Source organism: Salvia hispanica, chromosome 2, assembly GCF_029641045.1.
Source record: "Salvia hispanica isolate PSC_SH4W2 chromosome 2, Shi_PSC_v1, whole genome shotgun sequence".
NCBI classification, from domain to species: domain Eukaryota; kingdom Viridiplantae; phylum Streptophyta; class Magnoliopsida; order Lamiales; family Lamiaceae; genus Salvia; species Salvia hispanica.
In genome coordinates this window covers 9,377,887-9,397,982 of record NC_142693.1, presented here as the reverse complement: position 1 = coordinate 9,397,982, position 20,096 = coordinate 9,377,887, and the positions used below count along the sequence as shown (strand labels likewise).

At 35.5% G+C, this 20,096-nt stretch overlaps 3 protein-coding genes and 1 long non-coding RNA gene across 4 annotated transcripts; 1 reads left to right on the top strand and 3 right to left on the bottom strand.

Annotated features, from left to right (window-relative positions):
- The first annotated feature begins 174 nt into the window (after positions 1 to 174).
- Positions 175 to 1,816, top strand: LOC125208998 (uncharacterized). The gene is made up of 2 exons (XR_007174279.2): positions 175 to 359; positions 738 to 1,816. It is a non-coding gene; the product is annotated as an uncharacterized LOC125208998 (long non-coding RNA).
- Positions 1,817 to 2,148: 332 nt separating this feature from the next.
- On the bottom strand, positions 2,149 to 4,462 carry LOC125208994 (putative aldo-keto reductase 4). The gene is made up of 5 exons (XM_048108559.2): positions 4,031 to 4,462; positions 3,326 to 3,526; positions 2,908 to 3,080; positions 2,726 to 2,828; positions 2,149 to 2,603 (listed from the first exon to the last, which is right to left on the bottom strand). Exons 1-5 carry the CDS (start codon positions 4,244 to 4,246, stop codon positions 2,268 to 2,270), a joined length of 1,029 nt encoding a protein of 342 aa, XP_047964516.1. The 5' UTR covers positions 4,247 to 4,462; the 3' UTR covers positions 2,149 to 2,267.
- A 3,412-nt stretch (positions 4,463 to 7,874) lies between these two features.
- On the bottom strand, positions 7,875 to 10,213 carry LOC125208985 (auxin-induced protein PCNT115-like). The gene is made up of 5 exons (XM_048108545.2): positions 9,908 to 10,213; positions 9,083 to 9,283; positions 8,737 to 8,909; positions 8,554 to 8,656; positions 7,875 to 8,408 (listed from the first exon to the last, which is right to left on the bottom strand). Exons 1-5 carry the CDS (start codon positions 10,127 to 10,129, stop codon positions 8,073 to 8,075), a joined length of 1,035 nt encoding a protein of 344 aa, XP_047964502.1. The 5' UTR covers positions 10,130 to 10,213; the 3' UTR covers positions 7,875 to 8,072.
- A 4,235-nt stretch (positions 10,214 to 14,448) lies between these two features.
- LOC125203771 (large ribosomal subunit protein eL27x-like) lies at positions 14,449 to 15,128 on the bottom strand. The gene has a single exon (XM_048102215.2). The coding sequence runs from the start codon at positions 15,096 to 15,098 to the stop codon at positions 14,691 to 14,693; it is 408 nt and encodes a 135-aa protein (XP_047958172.1). The 5' UTR covers positions 15,099 to 15,128; the 3' UTR covers positions 14,449 to 14,690.
- Between the last annotated feature and the right edge of the window lie 4,968 nt (positions 15,129 to 20,096).

The window sequence follows — 20,096 nt, the reverse complement described above, 5'->3', positions numbered from 1 at the left end:
TTGAGAATGCAAAATATGGAAAGTACACAGAGACAAAACCATAAGGAAATAGTCATCTTCAATGTGAGAATATTATGAGTGGATTTTGAATCTATTTTTTTATGATTCGAATAAATTTTAAAAATACATTTTTGGGAGAATAAATAGGAGTAAGAATTAAATTCAATCTCTACATATAACTTATTTGAGTCAAGAAACACAGACATAATTGATTGTATCAAAAAGTAGTCAAAAAAGGAGACATTGTAGTCCTTGCAAAACCACCACAAGTTTACAGATATTTTTCACCTTCGAAGATAAACTTGCAAGCATTCTCTCTCTAGATCTCTCTCACCATTGGCAACTGACTCTTGCAACAAGTAAGTTTTCATATTGATTTTTTGTTGAGGGAATTTTTATATCAAAACAACTTGTAAATTTTCATCTTATGTGTTGTGTATTCTGTTAGTACATAGTTTCATACATATTGATTTCAGAATTTTTTGACTAAGGTTTATTTGTGGGAGTAGTTAATTATTTCTCTATTTTTCAATGGATAAGAAAAATACACAAAAGTTGAATCTTTGACACTTTTTGTATGCTTTTTCAAGAGATAGAGAGATGAAGAATTGGAAATATGATAATGTATCTTGGTGTTAGTGCTGCAATTTCAATAATAAGTTGAGTGAGTATTTGAATAATCATTCACAAGTTTACAATTACAAGCATATTTAAAAGCATTTTCTCTCTGACTTTAGATCTCTCTGTGTGAAACCATGGATGGAGGTGCTGCTGCCATCGAAGTTCTTCTCCAAAACCTGATCAACATTTTGAAGGAATAATATTTTCTACTGCAAGGCCTCGATGGAGAGGCCCAGCAGCTTCAGACGACTTTGGGCATGATTCAAGCCTACTTGAATGATGCAAAGAAAAAATTATCACCCATGATGCTGTCAAGTTCTGGTTGAGGAAGCTTGAAGCTCTGGCTTTCGATGCTGATAATGTCTTGGACGAACTCAGCTATCATTTTCTCCACAAAAAAGTAAAGAAGAAGATGAAACTCAAGCATAGGATGGCATAATACTTCTCTTCATTTAATCGCAGTTCAGGTCGACATAATATGGCTCTTGCAATAAAAAAAAAAAAAAACAATGCGGAGTTTGAGTCTATGAACAAATGGGCAAAAGATCTTGGCCTTCAAGCCATACTTCTAAAGTCAAATCTGGCTGATGACGAACAATGTTATGAAATTATGATCTTACGCTTGTTGTTTGCTTTGGTCCAATGTAGTCTGATCCTTGCAATGGAGCACCTTCTCCCAAGACTAGGCGTACTTGAAAGCCCGCTTGTTATAATCTTGATAGCTATTATGCGCCTCTTTGATCAAATATGTCTCACCATTTCCCTATCAAAATGAGCTTCAAGCATATGAAGACATTCCTTATTGTATCAGTTCCTTTATGCCAGAACCCGGGATTTTCGGGAGTTGGAAATTACATGATCTTCGCTAATGTCAACTCAACATTTGAAGATTGTTCGATTTTTGTTCACTAAGTGGTTTGTTTGTGTATCTCTCATTTCTCAAAGATTTGGGTTGAGTTGAGATCTCAATGAGATGACAAAGGAAGGAAGCGATATGCGGTGTGCGACGATTGTGTTCCAACTCTGCAGCAAAGTTGGATACGTGTGAAGAGTTGGAGAAATCGGAAAGACAAATGGTAGGATCAACTCTATTATGAAGTTGAATTTTGTAATACAATAAAAGAAAAGGTGAATGTTTTGTAGAGAAATTGGAGAAGATCTAGAAAGAAAAAATGGAGAACTTGACGAACCGCAACTAAGTTGATATGATACTTCTCTTCCTTCTAAGAAGTTGGGTGTTTGAATTACAACAAGGGTATTTTAAAGAACAATTATTAGTTATCCTTAAATAGGAAAAAGAAAAAATGATATCGAAAATATGATGAAGCTAGGATCAGATTTCTATGTTTACAAAACCGGATGTGACAATCAAAATTACCATGACTTAATTCAACAGAACAACAGTAAACAAATTTTAGCTCAAGTGGAACTAAAATGAAAGAGACAAATTTTGGTGTTCATGAATGTAAAGACAACCTCTATAGTATAAAACAGCGATGTCCCAATCTACAATGCAAAGAAAAGCAGTAACATAGAAGATAGTTTTTTTCATAAGCATAAGCGTGATTCTATAAGTAACTATGCTTGCAGCAAATAAAAAATATAACACCCAAAGTGAACAATTAAAGCAGGTGGTCTCATGCATCTCAAGTATCAACTTTCCAAGACGACAATGGTGGTGTGTCGGAATTTATCCATGTACTCGCCATGAACGCGTGCCTCTCCCCATTAACCATGTCAGCCAAGGCAGAGAGCTCGGTCATCTCCTCGGGAGTTAGTTTCACTGCAACAGCTCCAATATTCTCATTGAAGTTTTCAATCTTGGTGGTGCCAGGTATAGGGCACACATCATCTCCTTGGTGATGAACCCAAGCCAATGCCAGCTGAGAAGGGGTGCAGCCTTTTCTCGTACCTATTTCACTGATCTTTTCATATACGACCTTGTTGGTTTCAAGATTCTCGGCCTTGAACCTTGGAAATTGCTAGCAAGTTGGACACATAACATATATTCAGCGTCTTCATAGATTAATCTCTCACTATCATGAGTTCCCGCTTCAATAATTCTATATGCACATATAATTAAATCAATGCCTTATGCACCAACCTTACGAAAGTCATTCTCTGGTAAGTTCTGTATCAACGCCGGACCCACTGAAAAGAAGCCACGCCCGAGTGGACTGTATGTAACAATTCCAATGCCAAGTTCTCTGAGATCACAAGGAAGCTGATTTAATGATTTCTCATATCCTAAATAACTAGCATTGGCAAACTAGTTGTACCTCTTACCTGCAAGTGGGAACTAGTTCTTGTTCCAAATCTCTTGACCACAATGACCATTCGTTCTGGATCGCAGTAATCGGGTGAACAGCATGAGCCCTTCTGATCGTTGAAGCGGAAGCCTCTGAGAGGCCAACATATTTTATCTTCCCTTCTTCAACCAGTTTCTTAAGTTCTCCCATCTTGGAAACCATGACAACATATAATTGTAGGAATCAAAAACCAGAGGAATGAAATTAAATGCCATTCTAAAGCCAAGAAGTTTCTTTACAAAAGAAGATGACAGAGGAAATCAAGGTATCAAATCAATCTAGTATGAGCATATCATAGACCATGATAGAACATGGGCACATAAAGTGAAATGAGCATAAATGCTAGTATCAGTTATCACTAGTCTTGATATTCCAAGAGAGTGATTCATACTCACCGTAACTTCGATGGGCACACGAGTGTCAATCCTATGAACATAATAGAGATCAATGTAGTCAACATCAAGACGCTTCAAGCTTGCCTCGCACGCAGACCTCACGTATTCAGGGTCACCGCATATTTCCCTTATCCCATCCTTGCGCACTATCCCGAACTTGGAAGCAATTTGAACTTTCTCCCTCATTCCCCCTTTTAAAGCCTGCACCAATTCCAAAACTCAAAGCTCCGTCCCATAAAAATATGTGCACTTTCCATTTCCACTTGTCCCATAAAAATATGGGCATTTCGATTAATGAAAAGTTATCCTCGGCTCATTACCCATATACATTAATTTATTTACAACTTACACCACTATGGCCCACCATTTAACTCATTAAACACTATAATAATATGAGTCTCATTATCCACTACTTTAACTACTCTTCTCATCATCTCTCTTACTTTACCGATCGAACATTAATTCTCTGGTCATTTAAAATGCACATATTTTTTTGGGACGCCAGTATTAAACCTAAGTAAGTCCAAAGACTAGTCAGCTTAGCTTATCAACTCTATTAAATTGTGCTTGATGCCACTTCAGTTTTTAACCATCAAAAAGCATACAAGCTTGTTAATTAGGGAGACAATTGAAATAAACGGCATAATTGTGATGAGAAAATCAACAAGCAAGATGAATTAATGGATGAATTAAGAGAAAGCATACCTTGCCAATAAGAATTTCGTTGGTGTGGGGACCGTAGGCGTCGGAGGTGTCTAGAAAAGTGACGCCGGAGTTGATGGCGTAGTGGATGAGCTGGATCATCTCGTGGTCAGGCTTGGGCTGGCCGTAGCTGGCTGACATGCCCATACAGCCGAGGCCTTGTTTGGAGACCTCAAGCCCCTGTGAACCCAGCTTCATCCGAGGCACGCTCACTCCCATTTCGCGTAATTAGGGCTTTCTCGAATTGGGGATTTAGTAGTAATTGAAGTCTGAGTTTCAGTGATGGATGGCAAGTGAAGAGAAGTGAGACTAATTATATAATGGGAAAGGGAAGATGCTATCGCCAGCGATGACGCCATCGAGCTTGGAAGCGACAACCGTGTCGCTTCTTCATATGGCAACATAGCCGTAGCTCTTACATTTTTGTTATTCTCTTTACTCCCTCCTTCCGGCGGCTAACATGACACACGTTAAATTTTAGGAGTTATTAGTTAATGTATTTAATTGGAGAGAGAAAAGGTGGGTAAAAGTATTAAAATAGGGAGAAAGAGTGAGAAAGATGAATATTTTAATAAGGGTGAGAAAAGGTTGGGTATATTAATTAGATAGAAAAAAAATTCAAAAAATAAAATGTGTCATCTTAGTTAGGACAAACTAAAAAGGAAAATGTATTTTAAGTGGGGCGCAGGGAGTATATCATTTACTTACTTCTCAAAAAGTGAAATATGCACTTCCAAAAAGTAATACTTCATCCGTTACATAGTAATAAAATCATTTTGACATTTTAGTACGTTCCATAGTAAATCAATTATTTCCTTTTTTGGTAAAAGTCAAACACATTTTTTCACACCTACTTTACTCTCTATTACTTTATTATCTCTTTATCTCTCTACCTTTTTCATTTTTCACTTTACTCTCTCTTTACTTAACTCACCTAACACAATTTTTCTTAATCTCTGTGCCGAAAAAACACGCCTCCATTACTATGAAACGGAGGGAGTACATTCCAAAGGAAAAAGGTATCTGGAAAAGTATATCATTTAAAAAAAATAAAATAATACTTCATCCGTCCATGAAAATTTGTCACCTATTTCCTTTTTCGTCCGTCCCTAAAATTTGTCACCTCTCACTTTCCAATTTTGGTAGTGGACCTCATATTCCACTAACTCATTCTCGCTCACATTTTATTATAAAACTAATACTCCCTCCGTCCCCCATTACTTGACACAGTTTGCCATTTTGGTCCGTCCCCCATTACTTGACACACTTCACTTTTTCCATTTTTGGTAGTGAACCTCATATTCCACTAACTCATTCCTACTCACATTTATTATAAAACTAATACTTTAAAAGTATGACCCACATCCCACCAACTTTTTCAACACACTTTTCATTACATTTCTTAAAACCCGTGTCGGGTCAAACCGTGTCAAGTAATGGGGGACGGAGGGAGTATATAAAAGTAAGACCCACATGCCACTAACTTTTCAACTCATTTTCTATTACATTTCTTAAAACCCATACCGGGTCAAATGGTGACAAATTATGGGGGACAGAGGGAGTAGTGCAAAATGCATTAAAAAACATACTCCTTCCGTTCCATAGTAATGTAGGCGTTTCTTTTCGGCACGGAGATTAAGAAAATTTGTGTTAGGTGAGTTAAGTAAAAGGAGAATAAAGTGGTAAATGAAAAAAGTAGAGAGATGAAGAGAGGAAAAAGTAAAGTACGTGTGGAGAGAGATGAAGAGAGAGTAAAGTACATGTGAAAAAATGTATTGACTTTTACTATAAAAGGAAATGACTCTATTACTATGGAACGTACCAAAATGGTAAAATGACAAAATGATTCTATTACTATAGAACGGAGAGAGTAAATTGTACTCCCTCCGTCCCAAGATAAGTGACCACAAACTTTTCGGCATGGGATTTAAGGAAATGGGGTTTTGTTAGTAAAGTGGAAAGTGAATAAAATAAGAGAGTTAATAAAGTAGAGAAAAAAAGTAAGAGAGAGAGTACCAAAAAGGAAATGAATAATTTATCTTGGGACGTCCCAAAAAGGAATATGAGTCACTTATCTTGGGACGGGGTGAGTAATACCTTCTCAAATACGAAATTGGAGAATGATTTTTCATGAAAAGAAGACAAATACGGTGGTTATAAAATTTTAATGGAGATGTAAAGATACCTCTTCAAAATGAGAAAATGTATAATGCCTTTATGAATTTAACTCTCCATTTACCTCTCTCTTGGATATGCTCTTACAAATTTAAAGAAATAGAAAACGCAGGTCAATTTTTACACTCCCTCGGCCGACCATTAAGATATTTAGTTTACCATTATAACCGTATACAGAGCAATGACAGACCTAAGTCAAGCCACGGGGTTCTTTATAGGAGCAATGTGGGTGTTCTTTAGAAACCCAACCATTTTCGATTTTCATATGTATACAGCATTTATTGAACACAATACAACATATATAATGTAGTGAAGTTGGTCATAAGCCTCGACTTACGTTGTAGAGTTCAGGTGTTCTAAATTCTACTCCTTGCGATGTAGATTATACACTCTCCATACCTGAAAGAAAATACATTATCCATATACGTCATTTTATTTACAATTTCTATCATTACACTACACTACTATGTGCCCGTTCGGTTCCCAAGATAACTTTTTATCTTCTCCATTCACATTTTTAACTAAATTTTAGCTAACAATTGTAGATTTGGGCCTGTTTTGGCCCATTTGAATGGACTCCTTTTCACCTAATCTCATGACTAATCATCTCACCTCACCCCCTCCTACTAATTTGTCCATCTCCCTCTCCTCATTATTCTCCTCTTCACTCTACTCTACACCCATGCATAAGACTAATTTAATCCTAGTCAAAGTCTATTTTAGTGTATCTTACACTGCATATCAAGACAATTTTGTTTCATGAACCGAACAGCCACTAATAATATGAGTATAATTTTATTTACAACTTATATCATTACACTACACTATTAATAATGTAAGTATAAAATTAGTAGTAGTAAATTTAATTTAAAAGTTATATTTCTTAATTTAATTTAAATATACTCCCTCCGTCAGCGAATAGGAATCCCGTTTTTCTATTTTGGTCCGTCCGCGAATAGGAGTCCCGGTTCATAATTACTATTTATAGTAAAAAAATCCCACATTCCACCAAATAATTCTACTCACATGGAGTATCATTTAAAACCAATATAAATAAGTGGGACTCATATTCCACTAACTTTCTTTCACCCACTTTTTTCAACATTTATTAAAATTCGTGCCGGAGATGAATGAGACTCCTATTCGCGGACGGAGCCATCCACAATTAAGAATCTCATTTCTAAATGGCGTTGGTTTTAAGAAATGTTAAGAAAAGTGGGTGAAAGAAAGTTAGTGGAATAAGGGTCCCACTTGTATATATTAGTTTTAAATGATATGTGAGTATAATGAGTTAGTGGAATGTGGAGTCTCTTTACCATTTATGGTAATTATGAACCGGGACTCTTATTCGTAGACGGACCAAAACGGAAAAACGGAACTATTGACGGTAATTTTGGATCCCCCATTATGAAAATCTTGCGTACGCCACTGAGGAGTTCCGATTCACTTTTACAATAAATGGTAATTATTAATTAGATCTCACATTTCACTATCTCATTTCACTCCCATTTTCTACCAACTTTCCTTTATATATTTCTCGAAACTCATTGAACTTAAATGAGATTTCTAATGGCAGACAAGGAAAGTATATACTCTTGAAGAGAGAATATAGTATAAAGAATGGCTTTTAATAGAAAATGTAATGACTCTATTATTATGGAACATACCGAAATAGCAAAATAACACTATTACTGCAAAACTTTGGGAGTATAAAAGTGCAAAGTCCCACTCTACAATGCAAAGAAGAGCAGTAGCATAGAGATAAATTATTTTCATAAGCATAAGCATGATTCTCAGAGTAACTATGGTTGCAGCAAATAGAAAATATAGCACCCATAGTGAAAAATTAAAGCACGTGGTCTCATCCATCTCAGGCATCCACTTTCCAAGACGACAACGGTGGTGTGTCAGAATTTATCGATGTATTCGCCATGAACGTGTGCCTCTCCCCATTAACAATGTCAGCCAAAGCAGAGAGCTCGGTCATCTCCTCGGGAGTTAGTTTCACTGCAAGAGTTCCGATATTCACATTAAAGTTGTCAATCTTGGTGGTGCCAGGTATAGGGCACACATCATCTCCTTGGTGATGAACCCAAGCCAATGCCAGTTGAGAAGGGGTGCAGCCTTTTCTCGTAGCTATTTCACTCATCTTTTCGTATACGACCTTGATGGTTTCAAGATTCTCGGCCTTGAACCTTGGAAATTGCTAGCAAGTTGGACACATAACATATATTCAGGGTCTTCACAGTAACGGACATATTCTCAGAGGATTAAATCTATCTCTATCATGAGTTCCTGCTTCAAATAAATCCATATGCATAGATAATTAAATCAATGCCTTATGCACCAACCTTACGTAAGTCATTCGCTGGTAAGTTCTGTAGCAGCGCCGGACCCACTGAAAAGAAGCCACTCCCAAGTGGACTGTATGTAACAATTCCAATGCCAAGTTCTCTGAGATTGCAAGGCAGCTGATTTAGTAATTTCCAAACATCCTAAATAACTAGCATTGGCAAACTAGTTGTGCCTCATACCTGCAAGTGGGAACTAGTTCTTGTTCCAAATCTCTTGACCACAGTGACCATTCATTTTGGATCGCAGTAATTGGGTGAACAGCATGAGCCCTTCTAATTGTCGAAACGGAAGCCTCTGAGAGGCCAACATATTTTATCTTCCCTTCTTCAACTAGTTTCTTAAGTTCTCCCATCTTGGAAACCATATGACAATATTTAATTTTAGGAATCAATTCCTTTACAAAATAATTTGACAGAGGAAATTAAGGTATAAAATTAATCTAGTATGACATAAAGTGAAATGAGCATAAATGCTAAGTATCAGTTATCACTAGTCTTGATATCCAAAAGAGTGATTCATACTCACCGTAACTTCAATGGGCACACGAGTGTCAATCCTATGAACATAATAGAGATCAATGTAGTCAACATCAAGACGCTTCAAGCTTGCCTCGCACGCAGACCTCACGTATTCAGGGTCGCCGCGTACTTCCCTTATCCCATCCTTGCGCGTTATCCCAAACTTAGAAGCAATTTGCACTTTCTCCCTCGTTACCCCTTTCAAAGCCTGCACCAATTCCAACACTCAAAGCTCCACTTGATAATTCATGTAAACAGACACAATGTATTCAACCAAACTTACTCCAAAGATTAGTCAGCTTATCAAATTGTGCAATTTATGCCCCTTCAGTTTTTATCCATCATTATAATAAAGCATACTACTCCCTCCGTCCACCAACTAAATGTCTCATTCTTCCTTTTTCGGCCGTCCGCCAATAAATAAACCATTTCACTTTTACCCCCTCCGTCCCCCCATTAAGAGTCTTATTTTGCCATTTCCGTCAGTATCCCATTAACAGTCATATTTCACATTTACCATAAATAATAAGTAGGCTCACATTCATCTTACTTATTCCATTCACATTTTATTATAAAACTACTAAGATTCATATTCCACTAACTATTCAACCAATTTTTCCTTACATTTTCAACCAAAATCAAATATGACTCTTATTAAGGACGAAACTGTTTTTTACCATTTTACTGTCTTATTTTACTCACATTTTATTCATGAAAGGGCGAGGGTATACAAGCTTGTTAATTAGGGAGACAATTGAAATAAACGGCACAATTGTGAAGAGAAAGTGAACAAGAAAGATGAATTAATGGGTGAATTAAGAGATTAGCATACCTTGCCAATAAGAATTTCGTTGGTGTGGGGACCGTAGACGTCGGAGGTGTCGAGAAAAGTGACGCCGGAGTTGATGGCGTGGTGGATGAGCTGGATCATCTCGTGGTCGGGCTTGGGCTTGGGCTGGCCGTAGTTGGCTGACATGCGCATGCAGCCGAGGCCTTGTTTGGAGACCTCAAGCCCCTGTGAACCCAGCTTCATCCGAGGCACATTCACTCCCATTTAGCTCCAATTTGGGATTTACTAGTAATTCAACTCTGTGTTTCAGTGGCCAATAGATGGATGTCAAGTGAAGGGAAGTGAGGTGAAGTGAAGTTAAACTAATTTTATAATGGAAAAGGGAAAGGGAAGATGCTATCGTCAGCGATGACGCCATTGTTAGATATTTCTTCAAATTCACACACTTGGAAGCGACAACAACATAGTCGTACCTCTTACGTTTGCGTCATGCCTCTATCCATGATTTGTAATTACATTTTGACATGATTTATAATTCACTTTTACTACAAATTTAAAGAAGTAAAAAATTGTAGGTCAAATTTTATATTTCCTTTGCTGCCTATTTAAAGTTTCAGTTTATCATTATAATTGTACGCGATTAGTAGCCTCCTTCAAATTTACTATAAATAATAGGTAAATTTTTTAATCCACTGACTCATTCTACTTAGCCTCCTTCAAATTTACTATAAATAATAGGTAAATTTTAAAATCCACTTACTCATTCTATTTATATTTTTCATTAATTTTCTTTTATATAATTTTAAAAATTATTGTCATACTCAAATGAGACTTCTCCAAATTTCACTACCTAGACCTATTTCTAACCATTCTAAGTCGGCTAAGACACTAATCTCTTTCTCTAGTATACCTTTCAATATGTCTAATTTTACACATTTGTTCCCATTTATGTATCACAGTACACGTACACATGTATCACATCACACTACAGATGCAACTCATGCACTATTCTATAAACTACACGAGCACACACATTTTTCCTCATAGTTTCTCACAAGTTTTTAAAATATACTCCCTTCATCCCACATTTGGAGTCACTTATTGTTATAGCTCGAATTTTAAAAAAGAGTTAAAGTGTGTAATGAATGAAGTGAGATGGTGGAGTGTGTAATAAATAAAGTGAAATAGTAGATTGTGTAATAAATGAAGTGGGATGGTGGAGTTGGTTGAAGGTGAGTCCCTTTTGATTTTTGATTTTTGATTTTTGTTTTGATTTATTTTAATGTAGATAATGACATTTTTATGTAATTTTGATGAAGAATTGGGTAAAATTAATGTATGACTAAATATGAAAATTTCTAAAAGTGACTCTTAAACTGGGACGGACTTTTATGGCAAAAAGTGACTCTTAATCTGGGACGGAGGAATAATAATTATATAAAAGCTTAAATAATAATAAAATATTCATATATCAATAAAGCTACATGATTTGGTCAAAGATGTTACAATTTTTCCTAATTTTAAAAATCTTATCCGCAAAATTCGTTACCCATTGGACTCGTATCACTATTCTAATAACTACACGTGCACATACATTTTTCGTCATAGTTTCTCATAATTTTTTAAAATATACTCCCACCTTACCTGAAAATTTATCATCTAGTTTCTTTTTCGTCCATCCCTAAAAATTTGTCACCTTTCACGATTACCATTTTTGGTAATGGACCCTACATTCCACTAACTCATTCTCACTCACATTTTATTTTAAAACTAATATATAAAAGTAGAACCCACGTGCCACCAACTTTTTCAACTTACTTTCTATTACATTTCTTAAAACCCGTGCCGTGTCAAGTGGTGACGAATTTTGAAAGACGGACGAAGTAATAATTATATTAAAACTCAAATAATAATAAAATATTCATACATCAATAAAGATACATGATTTAGGTTAGGGACCTTGCAATTCTTCCTCACTTTACGCAAATTCGTTACCCATTGAACTCATATCATTATCTTTCCAATATTTACTTTTATAATACCATGTCTCAACCTATTTTATCATTCTAAGTCTCTAATCTTCTTGTTTCGATTTAGTCTAACAATTTTATCATTAGATCCATATGTTCTAAGCAATACAGTACTAGATTATATGTTTAAACTGATACATATATGTATGTGTTTAAGTGAATACATGTATAAATAAACAAATAAGTTGATCCATGATTGAATACTTGGATGGATGAAAGAATATTATGAATTTTGGATATAATTTAAGTATTTCACAAAAATATTCTAAATCTTAGCAAGTATTCGTAGATCTATAGATTTATGTTCTTAATATGCTACGACAATTTAAATTGCTAAAAGCTTGAAGTTTAAATGTGCATATTTTGACATGAATATAAGTGATTGTTACAATTGAGAAATGAGAAATCAAATTGAATCGAAAATGAGAAAAAAATAATTGAAGCTAGGATATTCGAAAACCCTAGCTTGGAATCTCCGGAGATCGGGGACGCGAGAGGAGCTCGGAGCAACGGTTGGTCTTGGCCGTCATTCGGCGACAGCTCCAGTCCAGTGTGAGCACGACAGGTGACGGATAGAGGGGGCGGCAGCGCTTCGAGTCTGCTTCGGTAGATCCGACGACGTGGGCATCCAGCGGCTGCTGCAGCTGCTGATCGTCTTCGAAAACGACTCCAAAACGTCGGAAGAGTATTTCAGATGGAGGCAAGTGATATATTCGGATTTTGCACTGTTTTAAGGCTATTATTTGGTTCGTTTTAAGTGTCAAAGTTGCATTACATGTCCATTATTTGCTTTTTTTATCCATTCTGGTATTTGACATGTTTTGTGAGAAATGTATAAAATAGAACTAAAAAAGGCACAAAAAGGTCAAAATTCGAAAGCTGGAGCAGAAGGCAATCAGCGGGCCGCTGGCGCACGCCAGCGGTCGCTGAGAACTAATCCAGAGCGTTCAGACTCTCTCCATCGGCCCGTTGGGAGCGGCCATTGGGCCTATTCGCGCGCAGCAGTGATCAAACCCATTTTTCCAGCGATTCCGAAATCTGATTAGGACGTGCAACATACCATTATCTTCCTCATCAAAAGAGTTTCGTGATGGTACCTTTAACACTTCAATCGGAGTTCCGTGGAGAAAGTTATAGTCATTCTATTTTTTTTTCAATTTTTTTTTATTTATTCTTTCTATCCGAACCAAACTTAATCGAAAATCTACGACTTGCCAAAAAGTTTAAACTAAACAAAACCAAATTTGAAATTTCATATGAATATTGTATGTGCAGTGTATGTACTTTGTGTATAGTTTATGCAAAGCGTGTACTTTGTATAAAATGTGTAGTGTGCATATTTTATGTATAGTGTATGCAGTGTCTGTATATTATGCGCAGTGTCTGTATATTGTGCGCAGTGCGTGTGTAACATGTATATAGCATGCCGTAGGTAAAGTGTGTATATTTTGTGTATAATATATCCAAAGTTATTCCTTCCAAATTAACTCCAATTTTAGTTTCGTGTACCAAACGGAGCTAGGTACAAATAATTCTAAACTAAACTAAACTAAGTTCAAACAACGCCTTGCTTATAAAACATTATTCAATTGATAGCTTAAACTGTTATTAATGAAAAATGATAAAATTAGAATGATAAATCAAGATTAAATAAGTTACCATCTTCATGTATGACAAATAAATAAATAGATACTGCTCCCTCCGTCCCAAGACAAGCGAGTCATATTCTGTTTTGTGATGTCCCATTGTAATTGGGTCATTTTCATTATTAGCAAAAAGCATGTCTCTTACTTTATTCCATTTTATCTCGTCTACTTTTTCCTCTCTCATACTTTACTCACACCACTTTAACTTATTTAAAAACCATTCCAAATCTCATGTCCAAAAAAAGTACTTCATTTATCTTGGAACAGAAGAAGTACGATATAATAAATTGGTTTGAATTTGATTAATAATTAAAATAAATGAATTTAATAAAGACTAATCAATAGTATATTCATTAACTTAATTTTTTTTATTACGGAGTCCTACATTTTTAATTATATCTAGTTCACTCTTAAAAAATACTCCATCCGTCCAAAATTAGAAAGTGCATATTTTGTAAAACGGTCTAAAAAGGAAATAGTGCATATTCTTGTGGGACGAAGAGACTACGATGGAACAAAAGAAGTGGGACGGAGAGACTACAATGGAACAAAAGAAATGTGCAAACCACATTGTAGTTCAGTGCAAGTCCCGGATATGCAAAGGATAAATGCAGAGCATCAAACAAATCAATGTCGAAATATAAAATAGCACATGAAGCACCACATATGACAAACTGTAGTTTTAGTTGATTTATGAGCTTATTAACCTATAATTAATTTACACATTCACACATTTTGTTTTACTAGTAAACTCCATTGATAAATACTCCTATGATTAAGAATATGCACACTGTTATTTCATTTAGTAAAGTGGACTCAAAATTCTATAAATCGGAGGCAAATAGAGTGATTATGAGTAAACCAACGAAATCTGAATCTAAATCCCCAAATGCCGTCGCCCAAAATCAAATCGAACATACCAACATTTTATTCAACATTGAAGGTTTAAAAATCAAAATTGACAGCAGAAATCACCAAAGTAAGCATTGCATCTAAAGATAAAAAACATAAGAAGTTCAACGCATCTGACATTAAACCAGATTGATATTCAATTTGAGAGACAAAAACAGAACAAAATTATCTCCTCGCAAAATCACAGATTAAGAAGTTGCAGAATCGCTTAAGCCCTACCAAAACAGGATTAAACACTCAGAACCTGAGTTTGGTAAAGAACCAGCGATTTTTCCCCGTCTTGAAGCGCTCCTCGAAGCGCGATTTGGTCTCCTTGGCGGCGGTGACTTTCTTATCCTTGGACTGGAGGCAATCGGCGGTGACGACGTCCTTCAGATCCACGTCGAGCGTGTAACGCGTCGGCATGATGTGGTTGTAATTGACGAGCTTGATGAAGCATTTGACGCGAGATTTCTTCGCCTGCTTCTTCGCGGAATCCTTGCGGATGACCTTGCGGGGGTACTTGGAGAGGCCTGCCACCAGGCAGTGGCCGTAGGGGCGGTCGCGGGTTCCGTCGTCGAATGAGCGGACGATCACCGCTTTGCGGCCGGCGTAGCGGCCCTGGAGAATCACGACGGCCTTGTTTGGCTTTAGAAACTTCACCATTTCCGCCGCTCGTGAATGGGGAAAACGCGGATTAAAATGAACCCTAGCAACTCATTTATACTGATATTTGGGCTTGGGCCCATTCTGACTATATTTAGGCTTAACGAATATTTATGACTGGGCTTGGATTTTTTTACTAAAAAGAACATTTAGTATTATTTTATAAAGGAATATAACATTCTTAAATTAATACTGTTATTTACTCCATGTTTTATGAATCCAAATCTCACTTCACCGTCTATTAGCTAGTAAATCAAGGTATCTTAAAAGTTATAGGCTTTGCCTGTGTTAAAAGAGTTATAATCATTCCTTCCATTTGTAAATCATAAGCTAAGGTCCAATATTAGCACATAAAATTGAGTATGTCTTGTCTTGGAGTAGTATATACTATAAAGTTAAATGACGGACATTCAAAACATCCAGATATATGAGTATATTATTTGGTTGTCAGGTGGATAAAATAAGTTCATGTTAGGTCATCAAAGCTCATCTCGGTCTGCTGAGGTCCGAAGCGAATTAGTTTAAAATGATGGATTATTTAACAGTAAAAAAAAATAAGATAGCATATCCTTATTTTAAAATTCGTAAAGCCCATCTTAATTAATTATCGATTGAAAGTATAGAGATGCAGCATATCATTAATAGACACCTAAGATGTAGCATATCTTAAAGCCCGGTCTTATTTTCTAATCTATCAGCAAAATTGAAATTAGAGATGTAGCATATCATTAATAGACACCTAAGATAGTATACACCAACTTAATCTGTGTAGCTTAGGAAGATATGTCTATATTTCCATAAGAATATCCCTATTAAGAAGATGGGGCATATGATGAAGATGACGGATCCATATACATGGTAGGTTTAAATACAAAAGGCCCAAATGACAGATCCATATCACAGATTCTATTAGCCAAATAAAAGTAAAAGTTTCATTGTAATTAACAGGAAAATAATCATTGAAATCATAAAGTTCGATCGAATTTTAATCAGTCCCATAACCTTTGAAATTGGAATATTAAAAGGAAATTTTTTAATTTTTCTCATTTATCCTATTCTTGAACAAATCGACATATTTTTTAATGTTAAAAACGACATTGTTTTAATAGAATAAGATAAAAAAAAAAAAAAAGGAATATAAAGCAAACTAGAAGGATAAATATGTTATGAAACAAGTCGTTATTAACATTATCAAAAGACTACATTTTATACATGGATATGAGAGCTGAGAAAATTTTAAACTATATAATTTAATATTCTAATTTTAAAGATTATGAAATTTACCAGAATTCAATTAAACTTCTTCATTTAAATGTAGCTATTGACCCCTCAACAAATTGCATTTCATTCAAGAAGCATTGAAAAATTAACTAGCTTGAAAATAAACTATCTCGGAAAATATGAGATTTCTACACAACTCCGACCAAAAATGACTCAGTAAACCAATTGAAGACCGATTCTACGTATAATGTCTTAGATCAGCATAACCAAATTTTCCAGATGACAGTGAAGAAACAAGATCCGCTGAGTCCAGCTCTATCCAAATGTAAGTAGAGTACTCCATAGCCAACGATAAGCCTTGAAGAAGAGCCATAAGCTCCACCTCGAAGCTCGACGATTAATAAGGATCCATATAGATTATGATCCATTAACCCAAGATTTATACCATTTGATGAAGTTTGATCTAGCAATATAACACAAAAACACAAAAACAATAAAAGGATAGGATGGATCTAGCCTTCAAAAACTAAACCCAAAATGATTTGATGGGAGATAAAGGATGAAGAAAAGTGAATTTGATATTAGCTAAATCCATTGATGGAGAAAACAACTCTAACCAATCTTCAACATAGTAGATTCAACTAATGGCTCCACTACTCATAGAAATTCACAAGCCCTTTGATGTATACTTATACTTGATCATATTTGATTGAATCAATTGATCATCAAGCAACCTAAAATTAGGAATTGGATAAAAACCCCTCAAAGGGGAAATAAAACTCTCAAGCATCTTTTCATCAACAACTAAGGCATAAAATGGGAAAAGTGCTATTTATAGTCTAGGTTCAAAATTCAAGGAAATGGCCCACAAAATCTGAGTCCGGATGATTCGTCCGGTCGGGTGAATTGTAAGGCACAAAACGCCGGCGGGGCGTTCTTTCTGGAATGCTTCGCCCGGCCGGGCGATTTCAAGGTGAAAAACGCCCGTTCGGGCGTTCTCTCTGGATTGCCTCGCCCCTTTGCCCGGTCGGCTGATTTCAAGGCACAAAACGCCCGACCAGGCGTTCCTTCTGCCTCGACATTCCTTGCACCCCCGGTTGGCCTTCGTTCTTCAGCACGATCCTCATCACCAGCTCCTCTGTCTTCATAGACTTCTTCAACATGGTCTTTTGAATGAAAGTGGAAAGCCCCTCTCGTAGCCGCCTCGACATGGACCGTGTCGTGGGTCCTACACGTGGGGTCGCATCAACGATGCAACTAGAAAAGAACAGAAGACCCTCAGAAGACCTCCATTAGGGCCACAAACAACTTCCTTTTTTGTTTTGTTCTTGATAAATCCCCTCACATTAATTTGAAATTTATGTCTCGGGAGAAAGGAGCAAATAGTTGGTACTGATATTTCCATATAAAATTTTGGATTAATTGTGCATGTGAATTGGCCTAGGTAAAATGGCAATGCTCAAAATCAAATATCTCAGAGTTCAAAATTCACTGTAAAACAATTTGTAAATTTAGAGTAAAAGTCAATTTTAGTCCTAAACATATAATCAAAATACGAATTTGGTACAAAACATTCACTTTGTTAAAAACAGGTCCATAACAAATGAAATCCTTGTCGAAGTGGTCCTTTTTGACGGTTCTGTTAAAAAACTAACGGTCATGCCATTGGGCAATTAGCATTTGCCGTTAGTTTTTTTATGGAACCGTAAAAAAATGACTACTTCGTCGACATTTTTATTTATTATGAACTTATTTTTCAAAAGATAAATATTTTAGACCAAATTCGTATTTTGATGATATGTTTAGGACCAAAATTGACCTTTACTCTTAAATTTATATTCATTTATCTATAAATAAATTCAGATTAGTTTTTACCTACAATATAATCACATCTAAAATGAAGTTTTACCGTGACCAGATATGCCATTTTTGACATTATGAAATATAACAAGGTTGAAGCACTCCAACTACTAGAGCAGGACACGACCAAACAAAATTGATGTCCATGTGAACAAATTATTAATTTCTTGCTGTAAATTTAGCTAAATTGATGCCAACAATATTGAATTTCACATGAATAAAATTAAATATATACCCAAGCAATTAATTTAAGCCACATGCATGACATGTACTTTTGGCATAAAGACCAAATGACAAATTTAGTCAATATAATTTGGAAAACATAATTGAGAATTATTTATTTTAGAACATGACTTGAGCCGCTTTTTGGCAGTGGTTTCATAATAATCACTTTATTTCAAACTTCATTATTTTGCATGAAAACATCGTGATGATAGATGTCGACCGTTGAGCAATACGCATATGCGTACGAGTATACGACACCTATATATAATTAAGAGCCATTCACTTTTTCAAATTTCCAGCCTATATATAATTGTTTGAGGGGGATTGGGATTTTGATATTTCATTGCATGACAGCTGATCGTGAGCATATTACACTAATGAGTTTTGATGAACAAGATTGTGTACCATTATTAATTAGGAGCACATAATATATTGATAAATCCATTACTCAACGCATAATGGCTTCAAAAGCCCCCAACCCATTTCTCTATATTCCACATCGATCATATCCGTAGCCATCATCCAAGAGTTACACCTTAAGGACAAGGTGCTTCCTCAAATGGGGAAGGATGATACAAATATGTTCTTCCAAAGACATGCTTTACTAACATGATTTTAGAGTCAGTTATTTAGTTTCATAGGTAGGTGGTGTTTGGTTTACTAGATAAAATAGTAACTAGATATAATCGAAGATTAAGTCAGTCGGTTATTTAGTCAGTAGATTAGTCAGTCGGTTATTTAGTATCTTCTTTACATAGTTGTAAGTCCTTTGTAGCATTTCATCAAGCAAGTAATAAAATATTTCCATTTCTTTAATTTGCCAAAGTTTTGTCCCTCAAATTTTCACATGTATAATTCGTTTTTGGAGTTAGAATCAACTCAAAGGATTCAAGTTCGTAACAACTTCTCTGCCGACTGTCGTCGAACCGCCTAGGATGGAGAGCAAATAAGAGAATAAAAATGAGAGATTATCAAACAAATAAAGAGCGTGTATGATGTATGACTCTTTACCTTCATTTTTTGCTATGTATATTGCAGAAATGATGATGGTAGTCGATTTATGTCCATTAAGGTGGTGTCCAGTTGCCTAAATAAAGTAGCAGTAGCAAGATATAGTCTAGGATTAAGTTAGTGAGATTATTTTATAGGAGAAGGTTGACTATAACTAATTATCATATGACTTCCTTCTAAATAAAGTCATTGAGATCCAATCTCATAAACCAAACATACAAATTTAATTATGAGATATAATCTTATAAATTAACACCTCTAGCAGTATTAAATCCAAATTAATATTACCAATAAAATCCCATTCGCACCCTAAATCCTAATTAGTACCATTGCTTCAAAAAAGGATTAATAGTAGTCGGAAACCATTATAATTAGAAATATATTTGATTACTATTTTCCAATATAGTATATAATCATTGAATATATTTAAACACCATACATAATCACAAATGCCCATTATAAATATTGTACACGTGATTGACCTCAATTTGTAGACTTATTACCATTAATGTCCATTACATAAATCCCAAAGTTCTGTCTCTTGCTTTAAATAAAGCTGATTTTGCGTTAATATAGTCAATATCACGATTACTAAGTGGAAAATAAAAATATACACTCTACAATCTACGTCCAACTCATCGGCCACTTAACTTTCAATTTAATTTTAATCTCTCGTCCTTT